The 24,515-nt window shown below is 39.5% G+C and overlaps 1 protein-coding gene across 1 annotated transcript in view; it reads left to right on the top strand.

Moving 5' to 3' along the window:
• The window catches only part of LOC124872543 (probable E3 ubiquitin-protein ligase HERC1), a 61,261-nt gene that overhangs the window by 28,740 nt on the left and 8,006 nt on the right, over positions 1-24,515 (top strand). The window contains exons 31-69 of the mRNA XM_047372670.1: positions 85-248; positions 354-503; positions 587-684; positions 796-891; positions 1,393-1,560; positions 1,672-1,911; positions 2,009-2,092; positions 2,899-3,127; positions 4,534-4,828; positions 5,155-5,909; positions 7,453-7,666; positions 8,262-8,431; positions 9,533-9,616; positions 9,931-10,117; positions 10,557-10,684; positions 10,789-10,988; positions 11,129-11,388; positions 11,481-11,533; positions 11,643-11,837; positions 12,277-12,442; positions 12,519-12,768; positions 13,138-13,354; positions 13,448-13,725; positions 13,948-14,075; positions 16,515-16,642; positions 17,803-18,030; positions 19,494-19,621; positions 20,111-20,310; positions 20,428-20,542; positions 20,703-20,834; positions 20,969-21,067; positions 21,394-21,567; positions 21,660-21,944; positions 22,017-22,082; positions 22,188-22,313; positions 22,395-22,533; positions 22,654-22,835; positions 24,147-24,302; positions 24,379-24,501. Of these exons, the coding sequence (XP_047228626.1) occupies positions 85-248; positions 354-503; positions 587-684; positions 796-891; positions 1,393-1,560; positions 1,672-1,911; positions 2,009-2,092; positions 2,899-3,127; positions 4,534-4,828; positions 5,155-5,909; positions 7,453-7,666; positions 8,262-8,431; positions 9,533-9,616; positions 9,931-10,117; positions 10,557-10,684; positions 10,789-10,988; positions 11,129-11,388; positions 11,481-11,533; positions 11,643-11,837; positions 12,277-12,442; positions 12,519-12,768; positions 13,138-13,354; positions 13,448-13,725; positions 13,948-14,075; positions 16,515-16,642; positions 17,803-18,030; positions 19,494-19,621; positions 20,111-20,310; positions 20,428-20,542; positions 20,703-20,834; positions 20,969-21,067; positions 21,394-21,567; positions 21,660-21,944; positions 22,017-22,082; positions 22,188-22,313; positions 22,395-22,533; positions 22,654-22,835; positions 24,147-24,302; positions 24,379-24,501 (7,090 nt within the window). The remainder of the gene's footprint in view (positions 1-84; positions 249-353; positions 504-586; positions 685-795; positions 892-1,392; positions 1,561-1,671; positions 1,912-2,008; positions 2,093-2,898; positions 3,128-4,533; positions 4,829-5,154; positions 5,910-7,452; positions 7,667-8,261; positions 8,432-9,532; positions 9,617-9,930; positions 10,118-10,556; positions 10,685-10,788; positions 10,989-11,128; positions 11,389-11,480; positions 11,534-11,642; positions 11,838-12,276; positions 12,443-12,518; positions 12,769-13,137; positions 13,355-13,447; positions 13,726-13,947; positions 14,076-16,514; positions 16,643-17,802; positions 18,031-19,493; positions 19,622-20,110; positions 20,311-20,427; positions 20,543-20,702; positions 20,835-20,968; positions 21,068-21,393; positions 21,568-21,659; positions 21,945-22,016; positions 22,083-22,187; positions 22,314-22,394; positions 22,534-22,653; positions 22,836-24,146; positions 24,303-24,378; positions 24,502-24,515) is intronic.

Consider the following 24,515-nt stretch of genomic DNA (forward strand, 5'->3'; position numbering starts at 1 on the left):
CTGTGAAGACTGAAAACTTTTCTTAAAGGGTTACTGGTATTCATCTTTAATTTTGCTTTTTCTTTATTTCACTTGAATTCATAGCTCCTGTGAGGATTTTCTGCCTTTGGAAGTATCCCACGCTCTAATGGAGGTGATGTGTGAGCAGCTTTTAAACATCCTGCAAAAGCTCCATCAGCAACAGATAGCAGAGAGATTAGCAGCCGGGGGAGCCGATCTGGATGCCAATAGCAGGAGTGCAAAACTTGGTATGGCAAATCAGAGCTAGTAAAGAGATTCTTCTATATTTGTTTCAGCCACAGATCACATGCTTTCAATATGACCCTATTTGGGCATTTTTGCTTTGTTTTCAGTAGAAAGCAGTAAGGTGACTGAATCTCAGCTGGCGGATTTGTTAGTGTTTCTGCGGAGAGTATTGTCATTGAGAGTAATGAAAAGACTTTCTACCTTTGTTAAATGGATCGAACCACTCATGGCCATTATTTCACCCAAGTGCTCTTCAGGTAGGACATTAAAAGATGGTAAGAATATGAACTAGAATGGATATTGGTTGCAGTGCATCATACCTCCTCTCTTTCCTTTTTAGGATCTCCATGCTTCCAGAATCTCCGCACTAAGCTCCTGGCCTTCCATGTTTTGGAAAGACTTTTACCTGCTTGTTCTGAGCCAGTTCAGATTCAGCAGGTGTGTTAAATTAAGATTAGCTCCCGAGGAATAGTTTATAGATGTGTGTTTATTGCATGTTACTATAAGTAATGATGTGGACTGCTTCTTTTACCCCGTTTTGTCTTTTAGATTGTTGAACAACTCTTTCAGCTTTTGTCCGTTTATATGTGGGAGGAACCACAAACGGAGAGAAACTATGAAGAGACGGTTGAAAAAGAGCCAGTGGTATAAACACTATTATTACATTTAGAAAGCAGTTTGTTTGGTTGTAGTCTGCTCTACAAATGACTACTACTTTCATAGACAGTAAACAGAGAGGAAAGCTTTAGTTGTTTATGTGTATCTAATAAAAATTTATTTTTTTCTTATCACTGTTCACTTATTTACACGATAGTTCTCTGTAACCAACAAAACCTTGTGAATTCAATTTGATTAGTGTTTAGTACAGTTATCAGTGTTTCTTTTTTATATTTGTTCAGTGATTCCATGTTTTGTAATGAAACTGCTTAATGCAATTAAATTGTTTTGTTGATAATGGCTTATTTTTTTGCTTATAATAGAACAATATGCCCTTCGCAGTTTATTTTACTTACTTGCACTCTTTAAAGGAGTGAATATGATTTGAAATGTTTTCTAAATGATAGTATTTATTAATTTAAAGCCATGTGCATTCTTTCTTTCATAGTATATGTTGTTTTACTTTGTATCTGACACATCCGTCTGCAGAGTCCTGGCAGCTTTGATGAATGTATCCCCATTGGAGATTTTTCCTTTGACCCAGACAAGATAGTCTGCTGTTCTTTGGAGAGTGGGAACATCCTGTCCCATGGTTCAGTTGGAAAAGGTTACGGCCTTGCAACCACTGGGATTACCTCTGGATGTTTCATTTGGAAGGTAAAAAAAAAAAAAAAATCCTAATTTGAACAGTGAATCTTTAACTGATCAGTGAGTAGATTTTACCTTGGAGATGTTTATCACTACGTTTCATCTGTTCTGCATCTGCAGTTTTACATTACCAAAGAGAACAGAGGGAATGAGGGCACATGTATTGGTGTTTCACGCTGGCCAGTCAGAGATCACAACCACCATACCACCACTGACATGTGGTTGTACCGGGCTTACAGTGGCAACCTGTACCATGGAGGGGAGCTGGTCCGTACGCTTCCTTCCTTCACCCAGGGTGACACCATCACCTGCATCCTGGATATGGAAGCCCATACTATATCTTTTGCAAAGAATGATAAGGTTTTATATAATAATTCTGTGTACATACCTTACTTTTGACTGATTTCTTTTCCAAGTTTGTTTATTTACTGCTGCGCTTTTGTAACTTGTTTTGTAGGAGCCAAAGCTGGCATTTGAGGGCGTAGTTGCCTCTGAACTGTACCCTTGTGTTTTGTTCTACAGCAGTAATCCTGGAGAGAAGGTATTTAATAGACTCGGCAACATCTTTAAAACCTAGTACTGTGGACAGCCCCCTCTGAACATACACACTTTAGCCTAAGACTGGCCCCTTGTGTGGGTAGATAACCAAAAGATTAATGATTCTATGTCATTTCATAATGCATAAAATGCATTGTCTTAGCTAAGCTGTATAACTTAATCATCTGCAGTCCTGTGCAAATTTCTTCATACTTCTAAGGAGCCAAACTTGCTTGTAATCCTTTAAATTGATCTTGATCAATAGGCGGCTGGTGTCCTGAAGGTCCTTTAATGTTTTCATTGGGCTTTGGCCTATTTATTTATTTTTTTACCTTTTTGGACCTCTAGACCTGGTTCCTGACTATTACAGGATATTGTGCTGTGTGTTATTAAGAAATTTGTATACGAAAACACATAAAACTTGAGTTGGCATTCCTCCCCTGAAAATCTAATTTATACATTATTAGTATTATTATTATTATGTCATTATTTATAATGGCTCCTACATTTATATTGCACTGTTTCCATTGATTGCGGTTCTGATCCCTGTTTAGATTGTAGATGTTATTTAATGGAGTATTATAGCCACATTTTATTACGGTTGGGTATTAGTAAACTATAAAAACTACTTACTTTTGAAATTTGTCAAATAGTGAATAAGTCTAAATCAAATGTGATAAAATCTATTTTTAAGGTTACACAAACGACCTGCTCTTTTATAGGGAATGATAAAAATGTCAGTATTTTTATATCGAGCTAAATACAAATTTGTAGCAACAAAAGTTCTCAGTATTTCTGTGTTGATCACAGGTGGCTCTGCGTGACCTACAAATGAGAGGCATGCCCAGTAATCTTCTGCCTGGAGAGCCTCTCTGCAGCCCTCGGACCACCGTGCTGCTGGAGTCAACAGTGCAGCTCCTACGTCGGCTCCATCAGTGCGATCAATGGTCCTCCCACATTAACCAACATATTCATTCCCACTTGGAGCTCATTGGTGCCATCCTGAAAGAAGATGACGCAGGAAGCTTTAAAGGCTTAGGTTAGGCACACAGTCAGGTGTTATTTACTCTGCTTTATTGAAATTGTATCCATCCTGCCAGAAAGGTGGTTAATCTCAAAGTTTGCAAAGTCTTTTTAGCTGCCACAAACAATGTAAATGCAAGAATATTAGTAATTGTTTGAACCAACTTTTCAATTCTTAACAAAGAGACAAAGGCACCACTGGAAATAAGACTTAAAGAGCAATGCAGTAACTATCTTAGACAAGATATAAAACTCAGAAAGTGAAACCTGATGTCTAAAATCTGTTTCCTTTACTGTTGCATCAGCTCCATCAGTTATTCAGATACAAGGAAAAAAATTCACACAAGGATGTTTGACTTTTTATGCAGATTTGAAAAAGTGCTTCTTCTGCCATCAGCTAGAGGTTATGTACATAAACAAAACTTAAAATTGATACATTTATTTTTTATTTTTTTATTTTAGTCGATATTGATTTGCTCCTCAGAAAAGCTTTGTCTCTGAAGCAAACAGTTTGTGCTGCAGCAGATATATTTTTCTAAATCCTTTAGCAACAAGATTGTATGTTTTTTTTGGTTTTAATATATTTTTACTTTCATTGTAGTTTTTTCCTTTTTTTAATTAAGGGTTCCTTTATTTATTTTTTTTGGCAGCATGAAGGCCTGACTCATTTAAGAATATGTTTGCTGATACCGAATCCCAGTTTGACATTCCACTGCAGTAACTTTAATGTGCTGAAAATCAGCACACTACATTTATTCAGCATCACATTGCCCACATTAGTATTAGTATTAATATACAGCATTTCACTCATCTCAGTCTTTTCTAGTTTTATTGACAGCAACATATATTTTGGAGTTCCTGGAGGGCAGGTTAATATGCTGAATCAACCCAGGGTTATCTAGGCAAAAATGCTACTATAAAGTTCTCACAATGCATCATCTGAAACGTGTACATCTCTATTATTTATTTATAAATGTATATCTGGGTCTATACTACCTTTTAGTTGTAAAGAATCTCCTCTCTTGCTTCTGGTAAGGATATTTTTATACAGCTTACAAGATCTGAGCACAGCATGCAGAGCAGGTCACATGACACGGACTTATTTGGAACGGCAGCAAAATCAATAGGGAACACTTAGACTTATCAGATCAGCAAAGGAATGTCTGCAATATGGTTTTGCAAGCCAAACACATGAAAATAGACCTCAAATTAGATAACGCTGTCTGTGAGAGGATCTTGCAAATATAACATCACTGACTATACACCAACAAACTGATTATTTACATGGGATCAGAAACTGTCCTCCTTAGGTGCGTATTCGACTTGTATACAGCAATTTTAAAACTGAAATGTGTGTTAAAGTGTAATACCACCAATGCCCACAAGCTGATTTAATTTTTACCATATCATATCGTCCTACAGGCCTCACCACCCCACACACTGAGACAGAAGAGAATAAAGAAGACAAAGACGTGTCTGGTGAAGAAGCCAAGAAACCCGCGGGCCATCGCCAGACCCTGTCGGAGGCCAAGCTGACTGCTCTGTGCACCGAAGTGTGGCCGGCGCTGGCTGTGATTGGAGGGGTTGACAGTGGCCTCCGTGCTGGGGGTCTGTGCCTGCACAAGCCAAGCGGTCGCAGGGCCATTATGCTTGGGGTCTTGAAAAAAGGAAGCTCTCTGGCTAAGCTTCAATGGGAGGAAACAGATCTTTCTGTCAGGTGTTATAAAAATACACTCCTTTATCCTCATGATTAAGTGTCTTTACATGTGTTTGTTTTAATACTTGTTCTCACCAAGCAGTTTTTTTCTCATCTTGGTCCTTTTAGCGTGTGTACTTTGCATTTTTCATTCTATCTGTTATTTCTGTAACATTTTACTTTATCTTCATCATTTCAACCCTGATCTTACTTTCTCCTTGCTTCTTCCTCCTCATTCCTGAATCATTAATCCACGTTGAATTCGTCCTGGTGTCACTCCATGCTGTATCTGTGGCTTCTTCCAATCGTTCCTTTTAACTAAGCTCCATGAATTCTTGGTCACCCAGTGACGCTCCGATCATCTCACTGGAGCCATGTGACGTATCCTGCTGTGATGTCTCGCGCCTCGGAGGAGTCAAGCCTTCTGTGTTGTTGGATTTGATATGTTTGATGAGGGTACTGGAGGAAGACGGTTGGCAGGGGGCGTACCTACCTCCCAGAAGGAAATACTCTGAGGAATTACTAAAGGAGGAAGAGAAACAGTGCTACCTGAATGAAGATTTTTCAGATAGTGGAACACGGCTGTCTGAAAATGAAAGGAAGAAGTTGAAAGAGCCGAAGGTTGGGACAGATTCCTTTCCATCTCCAAGGCCTTCTACACAGACAGCTGACTCCGAGGAGTTGTCCTGCTTTGCGCAACCTATTCAAGCATCTCAGACTTTAAAAATGGATGCCTTTGCACTTGAAATGAGAGCAGTCAGGGTCTCATATCTGCTTATTGGAGGCCTAAAATGCCTAACTGTTTTTTTCACCTGCGAGAAGCTATCAGATTTGCTGCTAGCGTCCAAGCATGATCCTCCAAGTTCCCCCTCGATTCCTCTGCACAGCCCCATCCCTGACCAGGCCAAGGCTAAATGTGAACAATGGGACGAAGATGCTGAGCTTCGATCAGTGCTGCAGTATGTAGTGCAGAGCATGGTGAAGTGGGCTGTAAGGCCCTATCCTATAAAGCAGACTGTGTCTCTTGCTGATTTAGAGAGAGCTCAAGTCATGATCTATAAAGGAGCGCTGGGCAGACTGCAGGACGACAAAGAGCGCAAAGGTATCTAGATGGATGTTTGTTCGTTGGGAAACACATTTTGCCTATTTAATTGATTTCATTTTATACTTTTATTTCCTAGTTTAGTGCAGTGATTGGCTGTCAAAAGTCTAACAAAGATGTATTTAACATTATTCACCAACATTACCCTGTACTATTACTGGTAATGTGCAAAAAGCCATAAAATCTCAAATAGAAATTACAAATCTTACCTTTTAATTTGAGTAATTTTAATTAGAAAGAGATCTCTTGTTACTTTGTTTTTTAAGTTGATCAGAGTGTCTACAAACATTTTATTAGTAATCTATTACTTTATTTTACCTAGAATGCAAATGTGACTGACACAGAAGCTTAGTGAGTCTTCAAAATTGTAAAGACAAGAGAACATCTCATTAAAATAAGGCAGATGTGTGTTAATCTTCATAAGGCAAAACATATTACAAATATATTGTTGTACCTCCTGAAACTTACAAACATCTGTAGTTAGAGAAGTGAGGAAAATGATAGGGGAGGTAAAAATTTCTCCAAAACTCACTGCCATACAACTGCAATAGTGGCATCTTGGGGATCATCAAGTCCCCATAGCGATAATTAGATGCTAGCTGCTTGTTTTCTACAACAAACACTCCAACAGAGTCTGGTGTAAAGCAAACAACTGTTAAGTGAAGATTTGTGATGCCGTGGGACTGTTTTTCTTCCAGAGACACTGAAAACCTTGTTAGAGTTCATGGGGTCATGAACTTTAAAATACTGAGACATTTAAAAAATAATCTGGTGGACTCTGCAAGAAAACTGAACACAGGTCAATATTGGGCCATTAGAAAAATGCATCCTGTCCTTAAAATGTGGTTGTAGAAAGTATTGACAGCATGGGTGCCAATAATTGTGTTGGGCATGATTTCATATTAATACAATTTTCAATGTTAGGTTAGGCTACTGCAATTAAAGTTTATTTTAAGACTTTTTACACAGCTTTACTATGGAGGCCAATAATCACAAAGGTTGGAATATACAGCATATTTTAAGTACATTAAAATATTATTGAAATTTCATTCATTTCAGTAACTCAATTCTCTACGTGAAACACATTATATAGATCAATTACACACAGTCTGAAGCTTTAAGCCTTTATTTCTGGAATTTTGATGATTTTCCAGTTACAGCTAATGAAAACACAACATTTAAGATTAACATATTACTTAAGACCAGTAACAAAATGTTATACAGAAATGTATGTGGGCTTAATGAAAAGTATGTTTAATACCCGCTTAAATTGGTAGTTTCAGAAGGTTCTGACAAACAAGCCTCATTGGAGCACATATTCTAATTGACTGAATATGGCTGTTGTAAATTTGGTAAATATTTAAAAACATGAAGTCAGCAATATTTTAAATATTAACCCCCTTTTTTTTTTTTTTTAGAAGTCCTCTTATATGCTTTCAAGTTTTTCTCTAAAGTTAGAATTTGTATGTGTTTATCACAATTACAAATTTTTCCCAAAGTTAACCAAGACTTCCTGTGACTGCATCACCTCCTTTACTTGCAGAATCAGGGCGCCACTTGTCTTCTCAGTCCATCTCCAAAACCTCCAGCTCAGTGTCGTTGTACAGCGCAGGCTCAGAAGGCACCGCCATCTTCGGCCAATCAAACAGAGTCTCTGCCTCGTCTTCCAGTAACGACTTAGCATCCTCTTTGCCAACAAGCCTGCAGGCGGATGGACTTGAAAATTTCAATCCTTTCCTTCCTATTAGCCTCCTCCAGTAAGTATAGAATGGAATATAAAAATAAATTATTCTAATTTGGTTCAATATTTGCTTGGGTTTGCATAAATTTGGTTGTTCAGTAAATTATAAGAAAACAAACGGCATACTTAGGGTTTCCATTGTTACTGATCACTGCAGACCTGAATCTTTTGGCAGCAGCTGCTATTCTGAGGTCCAGGGAGTAGGTGAGTTAGGTTGTGCTGTTAATTTAAAGAAAATAAGGGTTGTACCTGCTCTGTCTTTAACCAAGGGTGTAGCTGTACCTGCTTGTTCTTCTAACCCAGCCAACTGACTAATGTCAGTGAGTGTTTTTCTCAATTAAAGCAAACAAAGAGCTTCAGCGCTGATTCAAGGTCCTAAAAGTGACGCCAGGGAGATTTTCTAAGCTTAATCATGTTGCGCAAAAATAAAAGGCTTGACTAAAATGTCAACTATTTATACCGAAACCACCTTCCATTACTTAATTCTCTATCTTTAAAATGGTATAGCAGATTAAATTAGACCTCTGTAAGTTTGACATGTCAAATGCTGGCGTGAAGGACTTAAAGCTTCCACTTCGTTGTTACTGTATATACTATATCTTCACTTCTAGGCACGTGTTGCTAACTCGGTTCCCTACACTTACTGGCCTGGATAGCGCCCCCCCCTTGCTGTCCCCGTGCTTCAGCTTTGCGAGCGCTGCTGCGTGTGATGCCTTCACAGAGCAGCAGACCAGCTTCATGGAGCCTGGTCCCTGCAACACACAGGCCAGAAGCAGCCTGGGTAAGAACAAGTCCAGGGATTAGGGGTAGGAGGTCATATCACAAACAAAGGAAATCAGTATAGCTTTAAAAAATGGATCCTGATTTAACATTACTGAAACACATTTGTGCATGTAGGATCAGCTTGGCCTATGTACTTCTCTGTAATGAGGTATAAAGCGGATCAATTGAGACTAATTGAAAACTGTCTTTTGCATGGTCTTAAATGTTTAGTCACTGGTCACAGCAAATCTGCTGCTCAAAACAGCATGTGTTTTGATCTGCTTTTGACACATAAAGGCATGCATACGCCGACATGCTTGAATGGCACTTTTTTGTCATTGTCAATTATTTTTGGTTATTCTGAACTATTTTAGAAAAGTCTGAAAACCTCTCTGTTTCAAATCTTAAACGGCATATATTATCACTTTTACAAAACAAATAATATTTTAAAAAACAAAAATTATGCCATCATTCAACATTGTTTCAAAAACATGATCTGTCGCACCCACCGTTTAAACCCTGTAAGACTGACTACAGTCATTTTCCCCCCAACATGTTCTTAGACCCTAATAACACACTTCAAGTCTTTGCTACACACATGGTGGTTGGAAGTGAAGTCCAAATGCTTATATAGTCCAAATGCAAATGGGATTGTTTGGAGAGAGCAGGTATACATTTAATACAATGACATAATCTGTGAGAGAGATAATAAAAGGAAGACTTTACAAGCATAAGGTCACTGGCCCTGGCAGATGGCACCTGACAGGAACTTTCTGTCATCACTGTGGCATTCACTGTTTGTCCCCCAGCTTTGAGTTGATCCTTGGCTTAAACCTTGGTCCCTAATTAATGGTAATATTTGCCCTTTAAGATGGGAAATAATCAACAGACAAGGGGATTTGTCCGAATTGCCAAGTAAACAGCTAACATGTAAAGCATTTTTAAAAAGCCTCTTTATATTTTGTGAACAAGTACAATTTGTTGAAAATATACAGTTATGTAAAATTAAAATATTTTTTTAAACTGCATTCAGTAATAGTGTACATTTCAAACTGGAGCTGTGGGATTGGTTTGTTTCTTGCTTTTTGTGTACCTTTTTTACTTTCTCCTCAACCACCAGAACGGACACAAATGTTTGTCACCAGTCGTTTGCTAGAAATGGGATTCACTATGAGACATATCTACTGGGCCATGGAGGCAGCAGGTACTGCTTTTGTAGTGTACTCGTTGACAGTTGTTTGCTTCATGTGCTTTGATTTTTACATTTTGTGTTCATTGTGTGTTGATCTGTTGCACAAAAAGTGCGATAGACCGTCTCTTTTAGAGCTCCTTTAGGCTCTTCTTCCATGAATGCCTCTTCTTTTGCACCAGCTTAAACCACACACTATATTTCTCTGAACAGATGTGTCCGTCTGTCAAACTTCTGCATGGTTTTTAGATGGTAATAAGTAGACGCTTCTTGATTCACCTTTTTATTGTAAACTTTTGTCATTTCAACCTCCATGTGATCCCTTTAAGATGTAGCAGGTGACTTGGATTCTCAAACCATCGAGGTCTTGGCAAGTTGGATGCTAGAGCATCCCCTGACTGATGACCAGCGGGCAGCTGAGTCATCAAGACTGGAGGGAGTAGTCGAAACCCCATCTCCTGATGGACCAGAGACGGTGCAATGTCCTGAAAGGCCCACAAGCCAAACAAGTGAAAGGTGAGAAATTAGAGAAGTTAGTCATAATTTGCAGGTCATTTTTACATTTATTTGTTGTAGTTATAAGCAGAGGCATGGGTGCCTACTAATGTTGTAATATGGGGGAGCAGAGTTTAAAATATAGGAAACAATCCTCCTAAAAATACAAAAAAAAATTGTTTATGTTTAAGTTAACATGCTGATATTAACTAATCTAACATCTTTAAAACAATTGTGTTTTTAGCTATAGTAACAGATGGATAGAAATGCAGTGTTATCCAGTCAAAGCCATGTATCTTCATAAATATGCGAGGCAGACATGCAGAAGTGTGACGGGGGTAATAATTAGTTTATCTAAATTATGTTATACGTTTTGTAAATGGGTGAGCAGCTGCTCCACTTGCTGTATTATTCAAGCACCTTTGAGTATCATTATACAGTTGGTCTGCTTTGTTTACAGCCTATTACCAGGACTTGACTGGATAGAGAGGGAGAACTTCTTAGATGTCCACCTCACTAGGAACAGACCTCCTCCCGCACGGCGGCGGCGCTCGGGACCTACACAGAGGACCTCTTTCCGAAGACCAGGTTAAAGTTGCAGCACAGACAAAGAACATGCATTTCAAATCTAAGGTGAAAGCTCAGTTGTTTCCAATAACATGCATATTATTGTGAAACAATCATCTATTCAGACCTGCCGTCACCCAGCCCACTCCCACAGCTCCATACAGCAGTTGGTGATTGGCCAGAGCATGTGGAGTTCCATCCTTTCTCTGCTGAGGAAGAGTCAGAGCTGAGTTACATGGATGACCCGTACCATGAAGAGGCTTATGAGGACATGCTCACCCCTTCGTTCTTCAGTTTAGAGAGAGATGCACTTCAGATTGTGGAGGTGACATTAACATATTTCTTTCACTAAACATAGATAAAACAAAATCTAGATTTCACCAGTGTACTGAATGCATTTAAAAGATTAGATTAGTTTTCAATACACTGGAAATATCATGCGTTTTTATACTCCCTTTCCATCAGGCTGGAGAAGAGAACAGTCAGATGGTGAAATGTGAGCTGTGCAGCACCTTCACCCTGCAATTTAACAATCACATAAAGCGACGACATCCTGGATGCGGACAAAGTGCTGCCCGCAAGGGCTACGACAGTACCGGAGCTTATGTGGATGTTTGGTTCAAAGGGGAGTGTGGCTCCAATTTCCCCTTCTACCTCCTCTGCAGCTCCTGCAGGGAGAAGTATCTGGCAGTTAATGCAAGTGATCCAAATTCAAAATATGAAAGGTACGGGAGACGGTTGGTGTATGAGAAATACCATTAATACTCTTTTTCTCACATTTTCTGATTGTCATTGTTGTGCTGTTATTTTGCTGCAGGATCAAAGGTCTGACTTCTGATTTGATTGGCCAAATGGACAACACTTCAGATGGTAAGAAGGGCCAATTCCCTCTAAAGATGAAGGCACCTAAAGTAGTAAGAAGTAACAATTGTTCTAATATTTGTGATAAAACTTTAATATGATGCTTCTGTTTGCTCAGATGAATGGGAAATGAGCCACCAAGCTGAGGATGACCCAGATAAATTGACAGGATTGGAGGATTTTGGGCTCCTGCTGAGACCACTGGGGCTGACTGAGAAAAAGCTGGTTCCTGATCCAATTGTCTTTACCGAACCAGATCCTCTTGGAGCTCTAGTTTACAGCTCATCCTGTCCCACAAGGGTAGCCTCTAAAGGTATTGTTTATGAATATTTGTCTTTGTTAAGGGATGCATGCATATTTAATCTCTGGGCCAACCAGCTAAATGCTATGTGCGACACAAAACCAACAGTTTGAAAACACAGATCCAGAGTTACAATGGAATGGTTTAGGTCAAACCACATTAATGAGCTGGAATAGTCTTCTCAAAGTCCAGACGTAATTATAACTCGGAATATATTGCAGGCTCTCCGCACAATCTGACTCAGCCAGAGCTGCCCCTTCAAAAAACAACTGTCAAACAATTCAGTCTCTAAATGTGCAAAGCTGGTAGAGACATACCTCAAGGTGGCTCTAATAAGTATTGACTCAAGGAGGATAAATCCTGATGCACAATGCACTTTTCAGATCTTTATTTGTAAGGAAAAGTTTAATCACTATGTATCATTTTCTACTTTGCTATGTTTTAACTTTAGGAACTGCGGCTGTAGACCAGAAGACATCCCTGAGCCTTGGGCAGCAGGCGGTATCTTTGAGGGACTCACATGACCGACTAAAAGCCTTACGAAGAGTGACTTCCACAGCACAGATTCTCCTAGCTTACAGCATGGTGATGAGAGCGCTGTCTCAGACTGCCTCAAGGTAAATGTTGCTACAACAGTATTTAGTCACTTTCTTTATTTAACATGTAGTTTAAATGCTGTTTTCCATTTTGCAGCGCATCAGTGTGCCGCCAGTCTAATGGGCTGGAGTCTTTGGGACTCACAGACATCCGGATCCTGGTGCGCCTGATGACTTTGGCTGCAGGGGGCAGAGCGCACACTTGTGTGGACAATGCCCCAGGAGTGAGGGGACTGGTGACGGAGCGCCACAAATCTACCTGCTTCAGCTTTCTCACCTCAGCCATCGGCACTGTGGTTTCCCACAACGTTGCTGCTTACAAGCAGCTGGTGGAGATATGCACTCAGGTTAGTTTGGTTCAGTCAAACACAGACACATTTTCTTCCTATGTCAGTATTGTAGATAATAGTAATTTTGAAACTAAACTTTAATAAACATTTGTCAGCTTTTCTTTTTTCTAAATTAACTTTTACACTTTGCAAAAAAAAGGTGTAAAACTTTGCTCTCCCGGTAAATTCCTGTTAGGCTATCAGTTTAGCTGATTAGCAGTTTAACCAAGGAACTTGCACAGTCATAAATCTTTAGGAACAACTATAAAATATGGAATTATCTAAATATTGGCGCAATAAAAACAATTTTTTTTATGTCTACTTCCCCTAGCTAAACATGAAGCAAAAAAGTTTTCATTTCATCTGTCTTAACATTACTGCTTTCAGGACCTAATGGCTGCAGCTACTGGGGTGAACGTTGGAGCCATCACAGAACCACAGCAGAGAGCAACTTTAACAACTTCAACTCAAGCAGCTATGCAACAGATGGACCTCAATGACCAGACACCTCCAACATTCCTGGTCACACAACATCTGGTGTCTCTGCTCACTGACAAGAACATTCACTCTTCCAGCCTTGATAGAACTGAACATGAGACTAATGGTGAGTAATGCCTCTCTTTGTGACTGGCTGCATTATATTTGCTAATTAATCACAGTGTCATTCATAATTTTCACATGTATCTATTTGGCCTAGACGGACGTAACCAAGGGATGGCTTCCTCATCTTTGCCTCCTTCTCCTTCTCCTCACCTAAGTGGCAGAACGGGCCCTTTGGAGCTAGCAAATGCTTTGGCAGCATGTGTCCTTTCTGCACGACTTACCAGCAAATACCGACAATGGGCAGCACAGCAGCTGGTGAAGGCCTTGGCCTCTGCAGGGAAAGAAAGTCCAAATCGGCCCCAAACATACAGTGACCTGGCTGGTGATCTGCGCAAGTGTCCCCTGAAGAGACTTGAGGGGCATTACAACAAGGTAAGCTAAATGAACTGCTTCTTTTTGCTTGTCTTCTGGATTGGGGTTTGTTTGTTTTGAAGTTAGCTGCATTATTATATCTTCTAATCATTACAAAAGTGTACCCTGACATGCCAATAATTTGTAGTGGTGCATTTCTAACTTGATTGGAAGTAGCAGATTTTTCTAATTTTATTATTGTGACTTAAAAACAGAAACTTTATTTGCTTTTTTTCTGTAAAGGTGTCAAGTTGTTCCTGGAGCAGTGACCAGGGTTTGCTTGCTACGTGCTCTCAGGACAAGGTTGTACAGTTGTGGAGAATCAACCAAAGCTCTGTGGAGTTACAGACCACCTTCTCCTGCATTGTCAGGTTAAATCTACTTGGGTTGACAAGAGTCTTTGTTAATGTCATACCTACTTTTATACATCTTTTGGTTTTATTTTGTTTTTACTTTAAGTTTGTGTAATGCCGACAATATACAGGTCCTTCTCATAATATTAGCATATTGTGATAAAGTTCATTATTTTCCATAATGTAATGATGAAAATTTAACATTCATATATTTTAGATTTATTGCACACTAACTGAAATATTTCAGGTCTTTTATTGTCTTAATACGGATGATTGTGGCATACAGCTCATGAAAACCCAAAATTCTTATCTCACAAAATTAGCATATTTCATCCGACCAATAAAAGAAAAGTGTTTTTAATACAAAAAACGTCAACCTTCAAATAATCATGTACAGTTATGCACTCAATACTTGGTCGGGAATCCTTTTGCAGAAATGACTGCTTCAATGCGGCGTGGCATGGAGGCAATCAGCCTGTGGCACTGCTGAGGTCTTATGGAGGCCCAGGATGCTTCGATAGCAGGCCTTTAGCTCATCCAGAGTGTTGGGTCTTGAGTCTCTCAACGTTCTCTTCACAATATCCCACAGATTCTCTATGGGGTTCAGGTCAGGAGAGTTGGCAGGCCAATTGAGCACAGTGATACCATGGTCAGTAAACCATTTACCAGTGGTTTTGGCACTGTAAGCAGGTGCCAGGTGATTTCCGAATGACATGCAGAATTTGCTTTCATCTGAAAAAAGTACTTTGGACCACTGAGCAACAGTCCAGTGCTGCTTCTCTGTAGCCCAGGTCAGGCGCTTCTGCCGCTGTTTCTCGTTCAAAAGTGGCTTGACCTGGGGAATGCGGCACCTGTAGCCCATTTCCTGCACACGCCTGTGCACGGTGGCTCTGGATGTTTCTACTCCAGACTCAGTCCGCTGCTTCCGCAGGTCCCCCAAGGTCTGGAATCGGCCCTTCTCCACAATCTTCCTCAGGGTCCGGTCACCTCTTCTCGTTATGCAGCGTTTTCTGCCACACTTTTTCCTTCCCACAGACTTCCCACTGAGGTGCCTTGATACAGCACTCTGGGAACAGCCTATTCGTTCAGAAATTTCTTTCTGTGTCTTACCCTCTTGCTTGAGGGTGTCAATAGTGGCCTTCTGGACAGCAGTCAGGTCGGCAGTCTTACCCATGATTGGGGTTTTGAGTGATGAACCAGGCTGGGAGTTTTAAAGGCCTCAGGAATCTTTTGCAGGTGTTTAGAGTTAACTCGTTGATTCAGATGATTAGGTTCATAGATCGTTTAGAGACCCTTTTAATGATATGCTAATTTTGTGAGATAGGAATTTTGGGTTTTCATGAGCTGTATGCCAAAATCATCCGTATTAAGACAATAAAAGACCTGAAATATTTCAGTTAGTGTGCAATGAATCTAAAATATATGAATGTTAAATTTTCATCATGACATTATGGAAAATAATGAACTTTATCACAATATGCTAATATTTTGAGAAGGACCTGTAAAGTTAACATTGTTACTCAAAGCAACAAATGCAGCAGAGTTTCTACTGGATTTTAAAAAGTCAAAATTTAAGTTTTCTCAATTTTAGACTAAAAAAATCCAAAATGTTTCCAGATATTCCATCATAGTTCTTTTTATTTTAATGTTAGTTCTGTCTTAAATTTGTTCAGCTTTGACTTTTTCCAATAATTTTTAAAATCATGTATTTATTCAGTGCGCCAGTAGTTCTGGCTGAAGGAATTATGGTGTTAATGACAAAAAATAGTGTTGTAGTAAAGACCCCCTAACCTGAGACAAAAACTAGACTAAGACTAATGAGAGACCATTTTATAACCATTGCTGTAATCATAATATAGTTGTTACTGCAAATGTTTAACAAGCTAAACAAGATGATCTTGAGACAAAGACCAATCTTGAGACTTAGATCAAGACAAGAAGAATTTATAATCCAACATTCAGCCTTTCCTGCAAACCTGTCAACGAAATCTATTGCTGTTTTATTTAGATAAATAAAACCAAAACATTATTTTTGCTTTATCCACTACCAGCTCCTTTCACATGGAAGAGGGTATGTTTCACAACATTTTGCTTGAAAAACAGGGATTTCCCAATGACCACTATGACTCTTTGTAGAGTAGACTACTATAGTTAGGTAACTTAGTGTTAAATCTATTTACTCGTATGCCAGAAACAAAGAACAAGAGCAGAATTTGACAAAATTATATTTAACAACCTTAAGACATTATCTAGGTTAAGGATGTTATTACAGAAACACAGCCTTAACAGAAAGTATTTGTCAAAATGTATTTAGATCTTACATTTAAATTATTATGTTCTTAAGAAGTCTCTAATTTAACTTGGAAACCCTAGCTAAACATTTGGCATCGTCTGACTTGTTTTGTTGAATGAATGTAATTATTAATTCAGTATTTTTGTTCTTGGCATACCTTGCAGTAAGACGGACCGATCAGGCTCTGAGCGAGCTGGCAGATGTCAACACATCTCTCCTGTGTTTTGGAGTACTGGAGGAAACTTTTTGGCTGCTCCTGAGAACAAATACATCAACATCATGAACATCAGAGGTCCGTCTGTTTGTTTCCTACAGCTATCATCTTAGTCTGAATATTGGTGTAAACTTCTGGATTTTATGCCATCACGGAAAAGAAGTTGCTACAACCAGCACAATGATTATAAATAACTGAAATAGTTATAAATAATTGAATAGTTATTGCCAAACAGTATATCTTGTTTAAAATATGTTCCAGCTATGTTGAAAGAATATTTATCAGTTTTTAAGTACATCCATGCATCCATTGTCTTCCACCTTTCAACATCGGGTTGTGGGGACATCAGGTCCAGAAAGCAACCCCAGACATCGCTCTCCCTAGCGACATCCTCCAGCTAGTTCTGGGGTGTCCCAAGGCATTCTCAGACGAGATGGGATATAAAGTCCCTCCAGCGAGTTCTGAGACTCCTCCGGGGGTCTCCTCCCAGTGATACGTGACTGGAAAACCTCCAAAGGGAGGCGCTTAGGGGGCCTCCTGATCAGATTCCTAAAACAACTTAACTGATTGCTTTTAATGTGGAGAAGCTGTGGCTCTGTTTTGAGGTCTCCTAGATGACGGAGCTCCTTCTCATTTCTAAGGCTCTCTATGGAGGAAGCTCATTTCGGCCGCTTGTATCCAAGATCTCCTTCTTTCGGCCATGATCCACTTGTGATGACCACAGGTAAAGGTTGGAGCGTAGACTGAACAGTAAATTGAGAGCTTTGCTTTTCAGGTCAGCCCTATCTTGGCCACAACAGACCGGATCAGCACCCGTGTTACTGCAGATGAATCCCCAAACCATCTGTCCATCTCCCGTTCCATCCTACCATCACTCGTGAACAAGACATCGGGATACTTATCCCTGTTTTAGACAGAGACTGACCTCCAACTCCGAGGAGGCAGTCCAACCTTTTTAGGTCAAGAACCATGGTCTCAGACTTGGAGAAGCGTACTCTCATTGGCCAATTCACAACCAGCAGTGAACCATTTTTAAGTACAACTATTAGAAAAAAAATAATTTATTTATCATAAAAATCCTAATACCTAATGAATAGTAACATGAGGTAGCTAAATCTCATATGTCAATGGAGTACATTTAAATCAGATAAATCTTTGACATTACAAAAGAAGAATAAAATCATGGTAATATGTGTACTAGTTATGACCTAATATTAATGATTTCTCTCATATTTCAGGATCCCTCTGTCATGTAGAAGATCAGAGCTCTCGGGTCACAGCTCTTTGCTGGGCTCAGAGCTTCAATCTGTGGTTGCTGGACCAGTCTGCAGCCAGCAAGAACAGGCCTGCTGAGATTCTGCTGGTGGGACGGCTGGATGGCTCCCTCTGCTGGCTGCAAGTCTCAATGCAAGATCTGGATCTGCTTGTGAAGAGAACTGAACTGACTCACTGCCACAGACAAGAGGGTAAAGAGAAGACTGCATGCAAAGTTTAAAAGCACACTTGGATAAAAAAAAATAATAAATCTGTCTTAACAAAGAACAGAACTTTGCTTAATTCTGAGTTGTAAATACAAATAGCCTTTTGATATAATTCTATAAAGAAACATGTTTAAGACAGTCCATTAAACAAAAAGGATTTCACATTGGAGTTTGTGAATAGTTTTAGTGCTGTTATGAAGCAACTTTCTTACTTATTTTTATAATTTATATTCTGAGTAAACAGTTTTGTTTTCTGCTGAAAGACTGATGATCCTCACATCTGTAAATTTAAGGACTGATAGCCAAAGGGGCTGAAATACAGGAGAAAACAGTTAGCATGGCTATTCCTGTCTTCACACTAAAGCCATTGCTGCAGTTCTTAATTTAGATTCATTGCTAAGACTCAAAGAGATGCATCACCTGGAATTGTGTGCTTTTTATTAAACATTGACCCGCAGATGCCAACTTCTCTTTTGAACTATAATATAAGAATATATTGGATAACATTAATTATTTATCCTAGCAGCATATGTGATACCACACCTCTTTTGCCTGTATGAGTAATTCCTCTAAAACCCTATTAAAATAGCGTTTAAATATTATTTTAATATTGCAAGATGGTTCCACTTCCCAGTGTGGCTCACTGGGAAGTGGAACCATCTTGCAGTCTGAACGTTGTGGTTTGATTCCAGTTGTGTCTGTTGTCACTTATTGGCTTACCCTTAGGCAAGGCGCTTAACCCCAAGTTACCTAGCAATCTGCATATTGGTCTTTGAGTTTGTGCCCATTTGAGTGCAGCTAGGTAAATGTGGCTGTTATGTAAAAAGCACTTACAGTGGTCATTCTGTCTAATAATAGCGCATAGGTTCAGGTCATTTAACATTTAAAGCAAAACAAAAGCATTACAGAGTGGGCAATTGAAACTGTCTTTAGCATGTTATTGTAGCTATTAGCATGGCTAGCATTACTAAAACATCAGACATTGTGTGTGTATTTCCTAGAGTATTTAGATTCTAACTTTAACAGAGATTTTCCTAATCCAGAATATCCTATAACATACAGAGGTTGAAAGCTCAAAATGTTAAATCAGAGAAGCTTTACTGTAAAACTTTCAACCGTCCTGTGGGAGTTCTTTCTCTATCCGCTTTAAAAAATTGCTACTGTACAAAATAGTTTGCAGGATACAGTTGGAATACCTTCTTACCTCTCAGTGCTTCCCTTGATTCAATCCAAGTAACCTTATTGACACTGAAATAACTAACTTACCGTAAGTCTTCTTCACTTGGTAACACATCCAGCCTAGCAGCACTTAGTAATGTGCTTTCAACAATTAGAAAAATATTGGAATTTTCTCTTCTGGGTGCATCTCTAGACTCAAAATGTCTTGCAGTTTGTCTGACATGTCCAAAAATATGTTTCACTTTGACTGACTGTTTTTTTTCATATAGCCCCCAACTGTGTGGCCTGGCACTCAGAAGACAAGCCTTTTGCTGTGGGCTATCCAAGCGGGAAGATCCTGCTGGGCACAACAGAGAGCTATGAGAACACACAACCTGTATTGTTGTCTCTCTTCCAGGTTTGTCACACACTGTACATACATTCTAAACATGCTAAATTAAAAGGAAAAAAATATATTCAGATCCGTCTCTGACTATACTCTATTATATCAATTATGTCATACAGCTGGGAATAAGTGTAAGGTTTCTCTTTGAAAAGTATAGATAAACTGATACTTTACTTTTTAGATGAACTAAGTTCAAGTGTAGATTCTGAGGGAGTTGGCTCGGTTTACCTAAAATAGCCACTTTGTATTTTGAAGTAATTTAATTAAAAAAAAAGAACACATACAAAATATGGAAACTTTCCCAAGAGTCTGAAAAGTTCAAAGGTGCACTGCCTAATTTTCATCCTCCGTTAACTCTCCTGTACATACTATGACATATTTTGTCCTGCACCATAATTATGTTGCATGTTAGTTTTTTATTCACCCTAAAGACATAATGTACAACTTTTCTTAGATTTTATGCCTCTGACATCTCACCATCTCATGTTCTCCATCATATAGGACACTGTGAGTTGCCTCAAATGGGACCCCACCGGACACTTGCTACTGTGTTTGGGGAGGTCAGAGGTGGTGAAGGTATTGGGACGCTCTGGGGGAACCTGGGTGACCCTCCACTCTCTGTATCACACCAGCAGTGTTAACACTGCAGAGTGGTGCCCGCTCGCTGGCAGAGCACCCAGTCCCAGACTCATGATGTCTGCGTGAGTTTATTAAAAAAAATAAAAATCTAACTGAAACTGCTGAAAATTAGGATAACTGTATATTATTTAAATATTGATGGCATATTATTAAAGTTTTTTCTTTTCACATTTCTGTAGAGGTTGTCAGAATGGTTCGGTTTATGTTTGGACTCTACCACAGGGGGGCACTACTGTATCTTTGCCAAACATATTGAATAGCCCGCCAAGCCAGGACAAAAGCTTCGAGGTCAAGGTCAGTTCGGAGCCTTTTCTTGCAGCCTCTGAGCATTAAAACTCAGCAGTCGTTGCTATAATGAGCTCTAATCCGTTACCATTATTGAACTTAAAATGACAGCTATTTATATGATTTAAAATAGCTCATATAGTCATTTGCTTTTCTTTTATTCTTGTAGCAGGACAGTGCAAAGTGTGTCTTTGTACTTAAGGGGCACATCACAGCGGTGAAGTCCCTTTCGTTTTGTTCCAGTGGCCTGGCGCTAGTTTCTGGAGGGATAGGAGGACTGCTCAACATCTGGTCCCTGCAGGTGAATGAGCTTTACTGCAGCTGCAGTTCCTGAAAAATGAGACCAAATATAAAAATTGCCAATATTATAGTCTGTCTTCAGTGACAATATGAAGTTGTCTCATTTCAGAGCCTATATTCTTCTGTCTCTTATAGGATGGGTCAGTGTTACAGACTGTTACAGGACTTGGCTCTGTTGTCAGCACTACATGGATACCAAATTTAGGTGTAGCTGCTTGCTTTGGGAGATCCAAGGTAATTTAAATTATTTCTAACTTTGTTGACATTAAATAACACAGTGAATTAGGAGACCTTTACAAGCAATTTTTTGCATTCGGGTTTTTTCAAAGAAAACAGCCTTAAAACAAATTCACACATTTCTGAATTTTATTAGTAAAAAACTTTTAAAAATATCCTTTTCTAGTTCTCAATTACAGTATGTGCTGTTTTATGTAGGTCTATTAGATCAAATGAATTAAGGTTTGTGATTCTAATGCGAGAATAATGTGGTAAACTTCAAGAGGTATGAATAGATCTGTAAGGCACTGCATTTGTTTAAAGAGCTCTTGTCGCATTTCCAGGATGTTTTGTTAATCTCCTGTACACCCGACTGGATCAGTGAAAACCATGTGCTGGCATCCTGTCGAATGGTCCTCAGAAGCCAGAACATCTTGGGCCTGAATCGAGCGCCCTGTTTGGCCGTCTTCCTTGAGAGGCTGCCACTGTTGCTGCAGGAGCAGTACAGCTATGAGAGGGTCATTACTGAAACTATGTTTTGAAGCTGATTCATAATTACTCTATAGGGTGTTAACTGTAACATCATTTTTTATGTGTCGTGTAAGTGCAGAGTCACGTGGCAGCCGGAGATCAACTTGTCCACAGTGCGTTCCTGCAGAACCTAGCTTCCCTGGCTGTTGGTTTGTCTTTAGAAAAACACCTGTGCTCTTACCCACGGCCTCCACATCACACCTATCCCGATGCTCAATCCTGCTTGTCAGAGTGGAGCTGGCTGCTCACATATGCCACTACTGTCCGCAGTGCAGAGGCTATCGCCAGTGGTACTGCCTTCCCTGAATCCTTCATAGTTTCCGGGCTTCTAGAAGTCCAAGACTTGACCGTCAACAAGGCACTGGTGAGTGTTGATGTTAGTTTGCTTAGAACATTTTTGTTGTCCGTTGCTAATATCCTGTAATTTGGGTTTTAGGACAACAGCATGTGGAGCTTCAAAATGGATGAACAGCTGATGTCATGGGCCACCAGCAGACCCGAGGTTTTGTTTTCCATCTACTATTTAATATTTTATTACACCATTTGGAACAAATGTTTGTAAAAACTAAACATCCTCTGATTTCCACATGACCTCTGTGTTTCTCAGGACTGGCAGGAAGGAGGTAAAAGCGAGGTGTACCTCTGGGGTAATGGACGCTATGGACAGTTGGCAGGAATGGGAACTAACCTCATGATGCCTACAGTAGCTCCCTCTCTGTTACAGACGCAGCAGGTATCTGCTATGTGACTCAGGGTGTGGTATTGGTATCTATTTACTGTTGTTTTGTTATGTTTCTACTTTCTGTTTTATCAGGTTGTTTGTGGTCAGAACTGCACTTTTCTGGTTCAGACCAATGGGACTGTCCTGGCTGTTGGTGAAGGACAATATGGTCGACTTGGCCAGGGGAATTCTGATGATCTATACGTCCCCACTGTTATCTCTGCATTTCAAGGTCCAGTATTTATCTTATAAACCTTGGTCTTCACCCGCTTTGGTATTTTTCTGCAGACCACAAAATTGGGAGTATTTAGTTCTTTTTAAACCTGGACCTGACTGCCATGTCTTTATGCAGGGTATGTTGTGACTCAGCTGGTGACCTCCTGTGGCTCAGATGGTCACTCAATGGCTCTGACGGAAACTGGAGAGGTGTTCAGTTGGGGAGATGGAGATTTCGGAAAACTTGGCCACGGCAACAGTGAAAGGCAACGGAGACCCAAACAGATCGAGGCACTACAGGGACAGGAGGTCATCCAGGTAAACACTGTTGGTGCTCTGAACTTCCAGATATTTGAAAAATGAATTTCTCTCTCACTGCCTGTCATTGTCTCTCACGCAATTGAAAAAGAGCTTGGGTTACAGAAGGAACTTCAAGAAAAGCCTAAAAATCCAAAACGTTGTTAAATGGTATAATCAAACTTTATCAGGATAACCCGACTGTCAAGTACTGCTTAGCAGGATAGTGGCCCTACTTAATGTAACGGGTGCTGTGAAGTAGTCTTTTTCATAAAAACGTGTTTTTATTTCAGGAGTAATATTTGTGTTTTTGAGGCTCTGACTAAATGCAGTCGGAGATTAATAGCCAAAAAGGCTGGGATGAATTCTTCAGTGTTTCTATACTAACTTGTGTTGTCATTGAGATAAATACTAGGGGTGATATCTTCATGATACCATTTGATTACTGACACGTCAGTACGCAGAACGTTTTTTGTCCGCCTGCAGGTGGACCCACATTGTGTATTTTTTCATATTTGTTGAGCTTAAAGCTATTTCATTTTAGTTTTTCACAGCCTGGATATTTAGTTCAGCCTTTTCTGGTTCCCGCTTCAGGTAACCCTTTTAAGCCTTTGTTATACAGTCACTGTAACCTGTGAGACCCTGATTTTGTGTTCTCCAGAGTTAGGTTTTCAGTTCGCTTTAAGATAATCAAGGCTTGACATCCCTAAATCGATTCAGAATCATCCAGATCCACATAGGAATGCATCAAAAATGCATTTTAACTCTCATTTCTTCAATTAACCCAATATTTTTGCAATTGTCTTAGAGGGAAAATTGATTAACCAGCATTCTTAACTACCTATTGTGTTATTGGCTTGAAAACTCATCTCCTTACCCTTGATCTGGTCATTTATATGTGTAATGTTTTAAAGGTAAAATAAAGCAAATAGTTCACATGCTGCTTTTTTTTTCGCACCCAAGTTATTGCCTCCCTCGGCTATAATTGGTTGTTCTTTAGGTTTGGAAAATGAATGAGTGCAGTGGCTCTTAATTTGAAACCAAGATCACCAGGTATGTGTGTGAGGTTTACATTGGACAGAAATAGTCAAAAACAAAAGATAAATAAGGGAATCAGCACCTTTTTATAAATAAAACATTATGAGGAAAAATCTTAAACTGGGAGCAGATTAAAAACCCTGGTGGATCTTTGAATGTAGTTTTCCTAATTTCCAGAAGAGCACATAAATGATATCAAGACAAACCAAGGTGCACGAAGAATATATATTTACTGAGGTTGCGGTATTGGACTCTTATTTTGAGTTTTGAAAGTGTCATGCTTTGTTTGGGCAGCTTGCTTGTGGCTTCAGGCACTCCGCTGTGGTCACAGCAGATGGGAAACTGTTCACCTTTGGCAGTGGTGAATCTGGGCGTCTGGGTCTAAGGTCAACGTCCAATAAGATGCTGCCTGAAAGGGTGGCTGCGCTTGAGGGATATCATGTAGGACAGGTAAGGAATAAATTTAATTTATTGCTTTAGTGTCCTTGTGAAGAAAAAAAAACGAACGTTTTTTTACTTCTCTCAGGTTTCGTGTGGTCTCAACCATACATTAGTGGTATCTTTGGATGGAAGTGTTGTCTGGGCATTTGGAGATGGAGATTATGGCAAACTTGGAACTAGTTCCTCCACAGCGAAATATTACCCTCAGGTGTGTTAACACCA

Source organism: Girardinichthys multiradiatus, chromosome 8, assembly GCF_021462225.1.
Source record: "Girardinichthys multiradiatus isolate DD_20200921_A chromosome 8, DD_fGirMul_XY1, whole genome shotgun sequence".
NCBI classification, from domain to species: Eukaryota; Metazoa; Chordata; class Actinopteri; order Cyprinodontiformes; family Goodeidae; genus Girardinichthys; species Girardinichthys multiradiatus.